Genomic DNA, 16,115 nt, shown 5'->3' with positions numbered 1-16,115 from the left:
CATAAATAATTTACTATTATTATTATTATTATTATTTTCACATCAAATACATAATAATTGAAAAAATAATTATTAAAATTCAAATAAAAATTTAAAATAATATTTAAAAACCATATCAAAATTGAAAAGGAAGTCAATCTATTAAAATATTTTTAGAGTGTAAAAAAACCCTAGGGCCAGGCTCAGTGTCTAACTCATACATGCATAGTAAGCTGGATTTATATGTTTTATTGTTTTTTATTTAAAAATAAATAACATATCATCCACTTTTTATAAATAACTTGTCACGCGTAATAATCAAATGAGTTATGACTCAAATTTATTATAAATTATATATATATATATATATATATATATTAAAATAGTTTATTATTTATATAAAGAATAAAACACCATAAATAACCTTTTAGTGGTGTAGGTGGGCAATTGCCAGTTGAATACGGAAGCTCCATAAGTCTACGGTTTACTTTTGACTTGAATTTCAAAAATGTCAAATTGTATACTATTTTACTTTGATTTGGATTCCAAAACGGCCTTCTTTGTTCACACCCTTGATGTTTAATCTGCATAAGACCGAAATTGACTTTGAGTTTTCTCTCAAATCTCACATAATCCATGTTAATTCTAATTAAATAACAATTAAGCACATGAGTTATATGTTTAATATAAAAAAGAAAACTATTTTGTAGCCTCATCCATGGATTGAGATCATGATTTTTTTTTATTAGGTATGAGGAGTGACATGTATAATTTATTGTGATTTTCTATTCTATTTATAATTATTTCTAAAGTAATATAAAGTTTCTCGGTTTTATTTCAGAAATTACATTTAAATATTTGAATTTTTTTTCATTAATAAGATAGGTAAATATGATAGTTATAAAATTCCTTTCGACTCAATAAATTTACTTAAAAAGTTCATGACCTAGGACTTACTTGGGTTGAGTTTATAATTAGACTCAACCGGGTTAAAAAGTTGATATATATATATATATATAACAAATTGTTTACAGTAAGATTTAAACATTAAAAAGAGCAACGAGTAGGTATCTTTTATTAATTAAAAAGTTTAACCAAGTAATCAAGATTAATATATTCAAAAAGTATAAAATTAAATTTATTAAGGTAATTAATTAATTATATCTACTCGTTGCTCTAGCAAGCTAACCCACAACATAATATTTCATATCCTAATCAGGTCAGATCTTGAGTTGGGTATGGGCAAAACTCTTACGATGTCTCAAATCTCTATTAGCTTTCTATTTTTTTTTTTTTCAATTTGATCTTTATAAATTAAAAAAAAAAATCTAATGAAAACATGCATTGTGTTTACAGTCCATGCCATTAACAAAACAACAAAGGGTGTGGCTGGAGTAACCACACCTATAAAATACTTATTTATTTAAATAGTGTTTTGAGTTTTTTATTTTTGTCAAACATTTTTGTATGCGTGATCATTTGATTCATTCACTTTGATTAAATCAACATCCATTGAACTAGATGACGTGAACGAATCAGAAGGTGTCGTGAACATTAGCGATTCAGAAAGGGTTGTGAACATTAATAATCCCATGGGAGAGACAGATCAAGAAGCATGAAAGTTCTCCATGACAAGAACCTGATCGTTCTAGCTGGACATTGCAGACCCTTTTTACCAGTTCCTGATTTCTTGCTTTACAAAAAAGGGTGCATCTCTATGATGGCTGGTTTGTCCATTGGCTAGCTGCAATCGAGAGAACAGTTCGCCAGTTTAAGTTATAGTAATCTTACATGATTGATTAATTTCATCTTGTTGAAAATTAAACTGTGGCAGCAAGCAATCCTCACCTTTTTTGGACTCGATTTTACCACACACACAACAAGCAACAACTTCTCCTTATGGTTTCCATCTTGAGATGTGTAACTGTTTAAGCACCCTTTTTTTAAACCGGATTCAAAGCTCTCATATCACTGTGCTTAAGAAAAACTAAAAGTAAAGGAAATAAGAACAGAACAGAACAAAACAGAAAGGCTCATGATTTATATGTATTGGGCTTAGTTCTTTATTATTTTGATATTAATTTCTTTGGCTTCTATCTTAAGTAAATTCCAAAAACATGTGAACTCTCTTGTTCACACTCGTGAGAGAGAGAGAGAGAAATAGATAAAGAGATTCAGCAGAATCATATATCAGACAAGTGTTCCCTTGAAACTGCGGATGCCAGGACAGCATCTAAACCTAAGAATGACATAAGAAATGAACCTGTAAAGCAAGATGAAACACACCATGATCACCACATTTCTCCACTTTTCATCCTCTCTATATCCTTCTTCTCTAAGCAAATCTTCTGCATTAACCATGCATTTCCCAAACATGTATTCCAAGCATTTGCCTGAATTTGAGAACTCATTTATCAGAAACCCTTCAAATGGATACTTAAACAGCGATATATAGTGCATGAAGATCCAATAATTTGGTATTCCATGCTTCGCTGTGAAGTAGCCGGAGAACAAGAAGAATGATCCCATCACCCCCGAAATAACTGAATTCCCAACGATGAAGTTAGGCACTAGAGCACTGAAACACACCACAACTGAATTCGCTGTGTAGAGAATCAACCAAATCAACAACAGGAAATGCATGAACGCAATGAAATTTGGATTGAGCCCCACTAGCCAGTATAGTGGAATTGTGAATAATATGGCTAGGATGAGTAGAAATGGCAAGTAAACGAGTCCATTGGCAATGGCGTATGATGAGACTCTATAGCTCCCACAAGATGTCTCCTTCATAAGAATCTCCCTTTCTTGCAAGAAGATTGGTAGAGCTTCTGTTGTGCAAGATAACAAGAAAGTCAATATAAAAGCAAATAGGCCTACCCTTTCTTCTGCTCCAATCAAATCATCTTCAAGGTTGTAGAAGATAGAGCCCAAAACAAGTCCAGAAATCAGCATTTGAATTGTCCGGCATGCGAAAAGCTCCTTGGTTCTGAAAATGTTCTTGGAGAACCTATGAGTGAGGATCAAAGTTTCTTGCAACCTTGAATTAGCAAAACCAAGAGGAAAATCAAACTCAACATTGATAATTTCCTCATCAACTACTTTCGATTGCTGAAAGAGCTGTTGAAGAGTGAACTTGCCACTTCTACCCTCGCCAACTTCTTCTATTTTCTTCTGCTGTGGTTTTGTTGTTGATGATGTTAGCACTTGGGGTTGCATTTCTTTCTGCAAGACTTCTCTTTGCTGTTGAATGGTTTCAATGGACTCAATGGCAAATTCAACAACATTGACATGAATAGGAAGCTGCATTCCCATTGTCCTCAAATTAACACCAAGCTGATCCACCGTGCCATGATGCAAGACCGATCCATTAGCCATCATAAGTATTGAGTTGAACAACTTCACAATCCGAAATCCGGGTTGATGAATGCTTAGTATTATGGTTCGGCCTCTTGTCTCTGCCATGACCTTGAGCATATCAATAATTTGTAAAGCAGAAGTGCTATCAAGACCAGAAGTTGGTTCATCAAGAATTAGCACTTCAGGATCATGAATGGCATCAACTCCTATCGACACACGACGCCTTTCTCCGCCTGATATCCCACGAATCCTGTCGTCGCCAACTCGAGTCATGGCTACGTGATCCAGGCCTAACTCCTTCATCAGGGACTTAACATTAGAGCTCAGTTGAGCTTGAGGAAGCCTTAGACGCAGCTTGGCACTAAACATGAGTGTTTCTTCGACTGTAAGGAGAGGAAAGAGGGTGTCTTTTTGTGTGACATAGCCTGAAATCTTCTTGAACCGAGCTTTGTCAATAGGGTTTTGGTTGACAAAAATGGTACCATTTTGTGGGGTGAGTTTCCCAGCTAGGATTTCAAGCAAGGATGATTTTCCAGCTCCACTTGGACCAACAATGGCAAGGATTTCCCACGGCTTTGCTTTGCAAAAAACATCTTTCAAGACATGCTTGGCTACAAGGCTTGCTTCTTCGAGATCCATCACTTGCTTTGGTTCTTCATTTATTTCTTGCTTTTTGGTGAAGATTTTAAAAGGGTTCTCTCTTTTCTTGGTGGAGATTTTGTAGGAAATCCCCATTGCTTCAATCTCACAACCTTGCTTCTTCATTGCTATTTTTTGCTCAAATTTTTGGTTTGGTTTCTCGAGATTCAACCAGTTTATTGGCATCACTAGCTAATATGTACGGCTGTTCTTGGTTTTTTTTTTTTACTCCCAGTGGGAACAAAAAGCAAGAAATAGTAGAACAATTACTGGATGGCTCAGAGGACTTTGAGGGTAGTGGTACAATTGCAGCCTAGAAAATGTTACAAGAGCTTCACGTGAAATGGTTCTTGATAGTTTTTTGGTATTTATTTTGTTATGGAAAATTGGATAGTTCACATGTTTTAATACGTGTAATCTTATAGTTTCTCGTTGTAAGTTTTGGTGTTTTCCACTCAATAATAGTTTGTATTTTCATTTGAGAAACCAAGATTCTTAAGAAAATCAAAATTAACAAATAAAAAAAAGGCAAAACCATGTTTTGATCCCCCATGTTCTTAGCAAGTTATTGTCTTAGCCTTCGCAATTCAAATTCGGTCAATAACTATCATAAATCACATAATGAAAAATGACCAAATTGCATTTTTTATAAAATGGGGACTGAATTGAACATTCCAGCAACCTCTAAGCTAGGATCTTCCCTATTCAACAAATCATAGCTGGTTGTAGGCGATATCTATCTTGTTAAAAAAATAAATGTAATTGCAGAAAATAATTAGCTAGGTTTCCGGTAGTGTATAATGTGAACTTCAAGTCTCCTCACTCGGAAAAATAAAATAAATTAATCAACCATTTTGGAAGCATATGCATGCAGGAAGCTGCCTCCATATGAGTGAAAAGATAAGCATGGGACCCATTGGGGGCTCAAATTTGTGGCTGAAATCACATTAAATTGTAGTAGCTAGTAACCTATGAAATCTTGTCTATTTGTAGCTAGGATAGAACACCATTATACATCGACCATGGCTGCTGATAATCGACCCATGGCAGTGACGGTTTTACGCTTCAATCTGTTTTTTTTTAACAAAAACAAAAATCCAGGAGATCTAATTAATGTTAAACATCTTAGAAATTGTAATAAGAAGTGTTAAAACATTAAAACATCAGTAGTAGGTATTTGTAATCACGTTCTATAGTCATACAAAACTCATCGATTTCATAAAAGTATAAAAAGTTTTTAACATTGTTTTTTTCTTTTTTTTTACTGTTGACCTAATCTCTTCGTTATGCCAATTCTTAGCATAATTACAAAATAATCGACATCTTCTGCAATTCAAAATGTTTTCTAGTTCAAATATCTCAATTGATATATCTCAAAAGCAATCTTTCTTACCAAGTTCAAGACTCATATTTATTTATTTGCTTGCAAATATCATCAGAAAAAAAAAGAAAAAAGAAAAGAGGAATTAGGAGGAGATTGCTCCCTCCAGTTCCCAGCTCCTTCTTAGCTCCACAACTAGCTAATCAGCAGAATCAAGTTTCCATACTGTAAAAAGACAAGACAAGGGGCAAAATAATGAATGGGGCAAAATGATCATGGCAGGAGAAAGAATCATTTACGAGGGCTGAGAACTTGACAAGAGATCAGAGATCTCCATGTAGGTTGCGGGGCCGTAGAGATTTGTGGTTTAACCTTTGGCACTTTTTTCAAACTTGTGGTACTGCTAGCTCTCCTCGAAATCAAAGAAAAAAAAAGCCTCATGTGGTGATGATGCTGTCTAGAGATTTGTTCATGTTTACAAATGCACGTAGCAGTAAGAACCCGTGACTTGATCCCCTCCCTGAGCTGGCCATTTCTGTGGTCACTCAGGCACTCTGTGGACTCCATCTTCTTGCCCCACCAATCATGCTATCTACTTTGGTTAAAGAAATTACAGCCCACCCGTGAACCTTTTCCTCCTCCACCACCTTTCAATTATTCCACGTCGTTTTTCAGCAATTATTCAACATTTGAGGCGTAGATGTATCATGATTGAATCATATTTATCTACATGTTTGTACCTGCAGGTTGATGAATGATAAACATGACGCGTTTCTTCAGAATCATATTAATATAATATTATCGTGCAACTGGATCAGATTATAAGGTAATTTGTTACTTTCAAGAGCCATTTGTGGTTTAAAATTAATCAGTACTCCCTGAAACATTTCGACCTCAGAATTAAATTATTCCACTCAATGTTTTGGAAAAGAAAATAATTGTTTCGAAAATGACACGATTTTTTCCTGGTGCTGAAAATGACATTATATCAGTTCCCAAAGGCCATGTAGTGATTGTCTTATTTGCTTGGTAGCGAACAGGAAATCTCCAACCCTTTTGGCCATTGACAACACTGGTAGCTAGCTAGCTCAAGCATACAGAGGCAGCCATGACCTAGCAATGGTACTATATCAAGCTTTTAATGTCAATATAATTGCCTTCCTGTTTTTATAATAAGGGTATAACTCAAATCCCAAGCATAATTAAACCCTTTTTTTCTGTTTTATAAGACAGAAAATCTTCAGCCAGTAATCAAAATCAAGTTGCTAAGTTGACTTTGGGCAGCCTAGTTTTGCTTAGCTCCTCGGATTAGAACAAGCTATAGATGGAATCTTCATTTATAATCCATCTCATTTTTGTTGTTTCCTCGAAGAACAAAAGATTAATCTCTAAACCATACACATATAGACAATTGCATGTATAATTGGTTACGACTAAAAGAGGATCTAATCCTTTATTTTGAACAACTGTAGCACTGGTTTTGTCAGGTAATTAGCTAGAGGACTGCTGTCATTGGTTAATGGCAGACTGATGGTTTAGTTTTTTAGTGAGAAATAGTCTATAGGGTTGATCAGACCTTGTCTTTATTTAGGTTTAGCTTGCTTAAATATCACTAGTACTTCTTCAAATCTGACGATCAAGACAAGATGCCAAGAAATGTGTATAGTTTGCAGTCACGTAAGACCAAATTCATTGGTTGTAAGATATATGACATGAAATAAATTATATTAAGAATATTATAATTAATGGTTGGAATTATTTGGAATATGAACCTCAAGTACATGGACGGTATACCATGAAGGCATCCATTGATCATGATAAACAAGGGATTCCAGTCGAGTCTATCCAAAAAGAGTTCCATATTGTATTTATTACATTCACACGATAATCATCCTCGCTTTTTTATTATAGAACATTTCTAAAGATAATAATAATAATAATAATAATAATAATAGTTGTTGTTGTTATTGTATTTGTGGCTTGGATATTTGTGTTTAAATTATATATATATAAAAAACTAAATGAGCTTAGTATTTTAGTGTGATCCTGGACACAAAAAATTATATATTAGAATATTGTAAATACTATTTTGTCATTGTTAAAAAAAATGATTAAACCTTCAATTAGAGATAGAAATATCTTTTTTATAAGATATATTCATCATTATAAGATTAATCAAAGAAAAAATGATCGGAACATGTTTTTTTATTAATAGTATAATGATTATTTTACTCTAAAAAAATAATTTATGGATGAGGGGTTCTTTTATTTTTTCTTAAAAAAAAAAAAAATAGTCAAGTTACCATCATATTTTTAGAAGAAAATAAAAAAAATATTCATGCATGGAAAGGTTTTTTTATTTAAAATAGTCAAACAACAGAATTTGCCTAACAAATAAAAAAAAAAATTATTTGTAAAGGTGTTTTACTGCTTTTATTATTTGGTGTGGTATATTTGAAAGTTTGGTTGTGATTATTTTTTAAAATATTTTTTATGTTGAAATGTTTTAAAATAATATTTTTTCTATTTTTAAAAAATTATTTTTAAAATCAGTATATTATAATAATTTAATATATATAAATTTATTTTTTATAAAAATAAAAAAATAAATTTATTAAAAATATAAATTAATCTGCATTTACAAACACTGATGAAACCCTCAGCTGTTTTCATTGCAATAATACGAGTAAGAATGCAGGGCTTTTCTTTTATGTACTTTGGTACGACAAAAAAAGGAGTAATACAGTAGGCTGTTTCACGTCCCATTAGGAAATGGGTTAATGTCGTATTAACCACTTATACTCCTTTTTTATTATTATTTTTTGTCTTTATATCAATATTTTATATTATATTTTTATGATGGTTAGATCCGTACGTTAACGTCGTTAAATAATGGCATATAATACATGAGACGAAATATTTCATCGATGTTTAACTTTCTAAAAAGTTTTAGTTTTGTTCTTATATTTTATTTCTCTTACAAATAAGTCCTTAATTGAAGTGTTTTTGTTATTATAATTTACAATAAATGCAATTAGTTCCTAAATAATTTTCTTCATTTAAGTTCTTGCATGTCATGTATTAAACTTGGTCAAAATTTTGAAATAAATATATAATATTATATAAAATAAAATTCTTAGTTTCAGTGAGTATATCTATTTAGATCCTCTTAACTCTTATCTTATCCATCAATTCATTTTAAATTATATAAAAAAATATTCTTTATTAAAAAATCCTATATTTATGATAATATATATGAGAAAAGAATCAAAATTAAAGAAAAATCACTTTAGTGACCTAGGAAATAATAATAATTCGTATTTTAATAAGATTTTTTTGTTTCCTATAATATCAAATAATATATTATGAGAATATTTTTTTTCTTCTCTTATTTTTTTAAAAATTTATTTTCTTGTATCTTGTCTCAATTTTTGTAAGTTTATAATTTTGAAATTTTAAGATTTTATTGCCTACAATATCAAATATCTATTGTCATAATTTTGACCAAGTTTAAGATTTGACATGTAGCTAGACAACTAATTAAATAAAAACCATTTAGGAACTAAACGTCATTTATTCTAAAATATAAGGACCAAAAAGAATAATTAAGAACTTATTTGTAAAAAAAATAAAATAAAGTAAACAAAATTAAAATTTTGACAAATTTTGAGGACGAAAATATATATCAATTGACAGAATGACCTATCCAATAACAAAAATTTAACATGTAGAATTTTGATATAAAGATATAATAATAATAATAATAATAAATACAGGGACGTGTGACATTATTAACCTCCTAGGAAATTAAACAATATGTTTACAGAATGCCCCATGTATCACTATATTAATTATAGGTATAATATCAATCTAGCCCATTAATTATTAGGGCCGAGCAAAAAAAAATTAAAAAATTAATTAAACCGATAAAAACAGAAAAAAATAACTAAAAAAATTGAATAGTGAAAAAAAACTAATTATAATTTAAAAAAAAAATAATCAGTTCGGTTTTGATTTTAAAAACTTGAAATTGAAAAAACTAAACCAAACCGAATTTAAATTGAAAAAACCAAATTAAACCAGAAAAAATTAAATCAAATCAAATTAAAAGATATAAATCACGTAAATCAAACAATGTCTTTGTCTTTTCTTTATTAAAGAGAAATATGAAAATAAGTTTTTGTTTGTGGGCTTTTCAAAAACTTTTTTAAAAAATTTAAGAGCTAGAAAATACTTTTTTTAAGAAAATAATTTTTATTTTCACTTAACAATCATGTTTTCTATAATTTTTTTTATTTTCTAGAAAATGAAAATTTTCTATACAAGCTAGCACAAATGACATTTTCGGGAAAACAAAAATAATTTCAGGCCTACGATGATAACTAGAACAATTATGCTCCTCCATCTCTCGGCCCAAAAATAAAATGCTATAAAAAAATTATAGTTTGTTTTTTGTGTTTTAAAAATATTTTATTTTATTTTATTTATTTATTTTCAATTAAATTTTTTTTAATGTATTAATATTAAAAATAATTTTTTAAAAATAATAAAATTATTATTATTACAATACAATCCCGAACAAGAAGCATTTTAAAAAATAACAAACAACGGGCTATAGAAAGAAAAGGAAGGAAAAAAAAAAGACACTATAATATTACAGGTTTGAGCGCCACAAGCTCGCTTATCCACCTCAATGGAGCTTCAAACTTTCCGCCTTCCATATTTTGCTGGTAACCCTTCCCTCCTTTCTCAAATTTATATACTTAATGGTAATTTAGTTGCTATTCAATGAAAGGAAGTATCTTTACAAGAAAAGGAAAGTGGACTGATGTTTATTGGTGGCGGGTTGTGAATAATTAACTGTATTTGGAAAATTATAATGTATAAATTCAACAATTTTGATTATTTTTTTTCTGTTTTTGTAAATCTGGGTTTTTGTTATAATGTCTCTTTCAACTTGTTATAGTAAATTCTGGGACAGTTGCAAAATTTGTTGTGATTGAATTGTTATAGCTGAAATATATAATTCTTTGGGATAAACAGATTTGGCTTGTTGGTTTGTTCAATTCTTGAAATTTGTGTTGTTTTAATGGTTGCTCCAAGTAAATGTTTTTGTTGAGAAGAATGGTAAAATTGATCACTTAATATCATGTTATGTAATTCATTATTAAGATTATTACAAGATAAATATCTCGATAAGCTATTATTTGATTGGAGGTGCTTTAGTTATTCAAGCCGGATTTTTGTGGCATTTGATGTTGTCATGTATGATATTTCTCAACAAGAAAGAAAAAAGCTTTCTCTTTTTTTTTTTAAGGGAACATTTTATTTTTGTTGCGGGATCATCTGTACTAGCAGAAGAGCTATAAGGGGCTTGGTTTTGGTTCTCAATCTGCAGGGTGCAGATATTTTCAGAGGCGTTCGATTTTGCGAAGGCAGTTCTGCACAAAGCGTAGTGGATTTTCTATTTCTTGCTCGTATAGTTTAGACAAGGATCCACTGATTGAAAAGTTAACTGATGCACGAGTAATTTATAGTGTTGCTCCTGCCATGGGTCATAACCAGGTATCTTCAGCTGAGCTATGCTTTCATATTATGGATGTTCTAATGTGCTATGGAGTCTTTACAACTGTGAAGGTTTCATTTCTGAGAAATGCCTGTCTTGTTCTGGGAACAAGATACATCAAGTCTGGCTATGGCTTGTGTTATGAGCATGTCAACCTTTAGAATCTTTTCTTTATTCTATCATAAAGCGAGCAAATTGAACCTGATTTGAAGGGGCTTTGTCCATCCTTTTTTTGTGCTTCTTTAGCATACTTGGGTTCTGAAACTTAAAAAACGTAAGCATACCTAGTCACAGTAAGATTGGAAGATCTTGAAATTCAGTACAATTTCTGACACTGGAAGAAATGACATCTGCAACTCCCATTACATAAAGTTGGAATACTGTACAGGGTCAAACAATTTGCAGCGTAGGGAGTAACTTCTTGATTTTCCGTGGTGTTGCTTCTTTACAGTTAGAGCATGGGTTCTCTTTGTAGTTTTTTTCCCTTTTTTACTTTGTTCATGGATTTTTCTCCATTTTTTTCACTAACAGGAGGCACATCCCGAATCCTATCTTAGAGTTCCTGCAATTGTGAGTGCTCTTGAAAAGGCAGAACTCACATCAAAGGTAGCTGTCGGATATTTTACTATTATATTTTTCCATATATATATAATTATAATGTGATGCTCTTATTTATGATTTTCAATCTATGCTCATTTTGTCGTCTTATCTTGTTATTTTTATCTTTTTCCCCTAATAGAGCTATAAAACTCGCCGTTGTTGAAGTTTTTGTATTTTATCCCTGAAAGTTAAACAAATGGCCTTGGAGCTTTCCTCTAATAACTATTCTATGATAAAAGAAGAGTGTTCTAGCCATGCTGATGTGTATGCTCGTGCTCGCATATATAAGAAAATTTCTCTAAAATCATTGGTTTACTGTGAATAGAATTAAGGTTTCTTCTAGAATGACTTGTCTATAAAATTAAGGGAAGGAATCAGCCTGTGAATATGCTTACATTTTATTTAGTATGCAAAAATCATTCTATCTATATCATATATAAAGTTTTCCTTGCATAATAAAAATTTGTTGGATAGGATGTATATATAAGCTTTTTCTTTGCAGATTTTATTTTCTATTTTCATGTTTCATGGATCATATTGCTTCCTCTTTTCTTAGCATTAAAACTGATGTTCTTCTTTACCAGTTAACAATAATAACTTTTACTTTCAGCAAAGCCCTGGTAGAGTGACCATTTTGTGTTGCCAAGTACAAATTTTTGGACTCCCAAGCACAATTTTGTTAGTGCAAGTCTTGAGAATGACCTACGAATGCAATCTGTGTAGATCTCTCTTAAAACCTTGCATAACAAACAGCAATGCTGGGTAAAATTGCTTTACAAACTGATGAAAAACTGAAATATACTAAAAGGATCATCTGTTTATAACAAATGAAAAAACATGGAAATTTTGAGAATCTCCATCTCTCATTCTTTTTCAATGGTATGTATCAAGAGTGGAACCATTTCTTACCTGGTTAAGTGTATTGAGTACTTTTTTTTTTTTCTGTATTCAGTTTCGTGGTTCTGAGATCATTGAACTTCAAGATTTCAAGCCTGCTTCACTGGATGACATTGCAAATGTTCATGCCAAAGCTTATGTAGCAGGCCTTGAGAAGGTAGTTTTGCCTTGACCTTCTCTCTCTGCTGTTTTTCCCTCCTCTGTTTTTTGTCTTGGCTATTCTTAGGATCATAGAAACATGAAAACATTTTGCAAAGGTGAAAGAACCTGTTACATAGATAACCCCTTCTGTTTTGTTGTTTATTTCTTTTCCAGATCACTACAGGTGGTTGCAATCTCTCTCTCCTTCTGTGTGTGTGTGGGTGTGTCTGTCTGTCTGTCTTTTAGGCTAAATACTGTTTTACTTCAATGACTAATTCTATTGGTCATTCTTACTTAGGCTATGGATCAAGCTTCAGAACAGGGCATTATTTATATCGAGGGGTCTGGACCAACATATGCTACTGCCACTGTGAGTACATTTGTTTAGGTGTTTCTGCTTTTCTGTTTTTGGGCTTGTGAATTCTTGCCGACTTTAGAGTATAGATGCAATTTTTTTTTCCTAATGGCTTTCCATTTCTTAAGATAAAAATAGGATATGTGCTATTATATTATGTTACCTCTCTTGAAAAAAAATATCAATGACTGGATATGCATTCAATCATTAGATTGTATAACCACATTCTATGAGGGAGAGTTTGGTGCTTCAATACGAGTTCTTTGTTTTAATTAACAATATGTGCTATTTGTCGTACACTTTCTTATCAAGACATTATGATGCAGACGTTCCAGGAGTCACTTGTGGCAGCTGGAGCAGGACTAGCCTTGATCGATTCAGTGGTGATGTCTCAACCTGGAATGTTAGTCTCTTTATGATAATCTTCTCTGTTCAATGTTTCATTTCACTCGATGAAATCCAGCTTTGTTGACCCTAATTTCTAAAACACTATTTATACGTTGATATTTAAATTTGTTGTTTTTGAAGCAAGATGGTACTTGTAAAGATAGGAAAGTTCCTTTATTGACTATCAGGAAAAACCTTCTGTCATATGTCAGGTTGCAGCATCTAATTGCAGCCAGAATCCACCTACAGGATTTGCTTTGATCAGACCTCCCGGGCATCATGCTATTCCAAAAGGGCCCATGGGCTTTTGTGTTTTTGGCAATGTGGCCATTGCAGCTCGTCATGCTCAACTAGTGCATGGATTAAAACGAGTCTTTATCGTTGATTTTGATGTTCACCATGGGAATGGGACGAATGATGCATTTTATGATGATCCAGATATATACTTCCTGTCCACTCACCAAGTAAGCTATAATTTATCTGGAGTTAATACATTTTTTTGCTGCTATTCACATGCAATTTTTGCATCTTGCTAATCTCACTGACTTCTTCCTCTTGCCATCTATGATGTCTCATTCGGAGCATGAATTTTATATTCAAACACTGATTGGAATGTCTGATGTTGGAAAGAAAAAAAATCTAGTCAAGTGGATATCTCAAGCATATATTTGATTAGAATAAGTTTTTGTTTCCTTCATATAAGTGATTATGAAAATAAACTGTGTGCTTTTTTGTTCAACAAAAACTTAACTACCATACTGGTTTGGTATGGTAGCTTTAGTAGGAATTTTAAACAGTGATGAGTGCATGTGTTGTTACCTCAAATGTTCAACACATCCCCTTTTCAAGATAAAAGGAGTCATAAAATCTTAGCTCACCAGGTGTGAAATGTCATTCTATGTCAGTGGTTAAAGATTGTTTAGGTTTGACATTTTTTCCCCGGCAAAAAATTGAGGTTTGACGAAAAATGATGTGATATAAAAAGCATCTTTTCTTTTATTTATTTATGGTTTTCCTTTCACTTTCGGTAATTAGCTTTATGTTCGAGGTAGGAATTTTAAAACTTAAAATAATGAAAACCGTCAATATCTGCTGTGTACCAACTAATGTTGTCTTACTCCCTGTTTCGTGATCTTTTTGTCTGTCCATTTATTTTGAGTTCTTTCTGTGTTCTCATGCTACTAAGAACTGTTTGGTTAAATTTTCAAATATTTTATTGTTAAAAGTGAAAGAGAAGATAAGGAGAAACATTTTGATTCCCAAAATGGTAAGATACACAAATGATATTAGGATAAGGGAGTAATATGCATATCAAAAGACATGCTAAATGGCAGAAAATATGTGATTAACTGATCAGTATACTTAGCCAACGCAGCAAGATTACTTGTAGCATGTTCTTGGAGTTTGCCTGCCCAATGCCTTAATTCCAGCTGGATCTCTGCTGCTGGATATGAACATGGTCTAACACAAAATGTGCCCACTAACCACTTGAATCCTATTTTTCTCTTAACGGGTATAGGATGGAAGCTATCCAGGTACGGGTAAAATTGACGAGATAGGTCATGGAGATGGTGAAGGTACAACTTTAAATCTGCCTCTACCAGGAGGCTCAGGTGACATTTCCATGAGGACTGTGTTTGATGAAGTCATCGTACCAAGTGCTCAAAGGTTCAAGCCAGATATTATTCTTGTTTCTGCTGGGTGAGTTGCCATCCTCAACTTTTGTGCAGACCATGCATCTGCATCAGTTATTTGTGAATGTTTCAAAAGCCTTTCATAAGCAATCTGATCAAATTCTAAATAGCAAATTTAGTTGAACTAATATATATATGATAGTCTTAACGTCTCGTAATTGAGGTTTGGAACTGTGTTTCTACTATTAAAAATAATAACTGAACAAATCATATGTATTGCGAATTTTTTCCAGGTATGATGCTCATGTTCTGGATCCACTGGGGAGTCTTCAATTTACAACAGGAACATACTACACGCTTGCCTCTAATATTAAGGAACTGGCAAAAGATCTATGTGGTGGCCGATGCGTGTTTTTCTTGGAGGGAGGATACAACCTCGATTCTCTTTCTTATTCAGTAACGGACTCCTTTCGAGCTTTCCTCGGTGAGAAGAGTTTGGCATCTGAGTTTGATAACCCTGCCATCTTGTACGAAGAACCATCAACAAAGGTGAAGCAGGCGATCCAGAGAGTTAAACACATACATTCCCTCTGAGGATCGATGTCTCATCATCACTAGTAAGCTATTTTCAGCATATTCTGTAATCACCGCAGTCTGAAAAAACCTGTTACTGTTCTTGTATAGTATCGTCTTAACATGTATAGGCCCCACAGTGATAAGATTGTCGATTAGTGACATTACCTGGTGAAATTACGTTGTTCTGAAAGAAGATTATGCTTCATATTTAGATGAATACAGTTTCCCATCGAATTTCTTCCAAGATATGGAAAGATGGGAAAATGCGATTATTGATTTTACCTCAATTCTTTCATTCCTTCATTAATGCCTTCTGCTTTGACCTTTCCCTTCCACCCCAAATACGGTTTGCACGAAGAAAAACACCACTAATTGGCAGGATAGCAATCTTTTTCTTGCTTTTGACGTGAATTGATTGGTAAACCAGAACACAGTACAAAGCTAGCTACTGTGGTCTAATCACATGAATGGCATTGACAGGGACTGCAATTAAGAGCTATATCACCCTACTTTCTCAAAGTTGTTTCACCGACCCCAGCAAATTTATACTTTTCTCACAAGTCAACAGCCCTTGATCAAGGAATTACTGTCTTTCATTTTTATGCTTAATATTTTTGTGATTCAATGATTCAATGAATGGAAAGACCACCATTTTCTTTG

The 16,115-nt window shown here is 32.5% G+C and overlaps 2 protein-coding genes across 2 annotated transcripts; one reads left to right on the top strand and one right to left on the bottom strand.

Moving 5' to 3' along the window:
• Positions 1-2,000: 2,000 nt before the first annotated feature.
• Positions 2,001-4,378, bottom strand: LOC118030489 (ABC transporter G family member 5). The gene has a single exon (XM_035034624.2). The coding sequence runs from the start codon at positions 4,162-4,164 to the stop codon at positions 2,170-2,172; it is 1,995 nt and encodes a 664-aa protein (XP_034890515.1). The 5' UTR covers positions 4,165-4,378; the 3' UTR covers positions 2,001-2,169.
• Positions 4,379-9,891: 5,513 nt separating this feature from the next.
• LOC118030481 (histone deacetylase 14, chloroplastic) lies at positions 9,892-15,736 on the top strand. Its single transcript, XM_035034613.2, has 9 exons — positions 9,892-10,029; positions 10,698-10,864; positions 11,397-11,471; positions 12,418-12,519; positions 12,802-12,873; positions 13,185-13,241; positions 13,458-13,709; positions 14,765-14,946; positions 15,173-15,736. Exons 1-9 carry the CDS (start codon positions 9,993-9,995, stop codon positions 15,471-15,473), a joined length of 1,245 nt encoding a protein of 414 aa, XP_034890504.1. The 5' UTR covers positions 9,892-9,992; the 3' UTR covers positions 15,474-15,736.
• Positions 15,737-16,115: the final 379 nt, after the last annotated feature.

Source organism: Populus alba, chromosome 5 (assembly GCF_005239225.2).
Source record: "Populus alba chromosome 5, ASM523922v2, whole genome shotgun sequence".
Lineage (NCBI taxonomy): Eukaryota > Viridiplantae > Streptophyta > Magnoliopsida > Malpighiales > Salicaceae > Populus > Populus alba.
This window is presented reverse-complemented; position numbering and strand designations above follow the sequence as displayed.

Coding starts and splice junctions, on each gene's coding strand:
- LOC118030489 (XM_035034624.2), bottom strand. CDS start 4,164: ATGCCAATAAACTGGTTGAATCTCGAGAAACCAAACCAAAAATTTGAG.
- LOC118030481 (XM_035034613.2), top strand. CDS start 9,993: ATGGAGCTTCAAACTTTCCGCCTTCCATATTTTGCTG. Junction 10,865..11,396: donor CTGCCATGGGTCATAACCAG/GTATCTTCAGCT, acceptor TTTCACTAACAG/GAGGCACATCCCGAATCCTA. Junction 13,242..13,457: donor TAGCCTTGATCGATTCAGTG/GTGATGTCTCAA, acceptor GTCATATGTCAG/GTTGCAGCATCTAATTGCAG.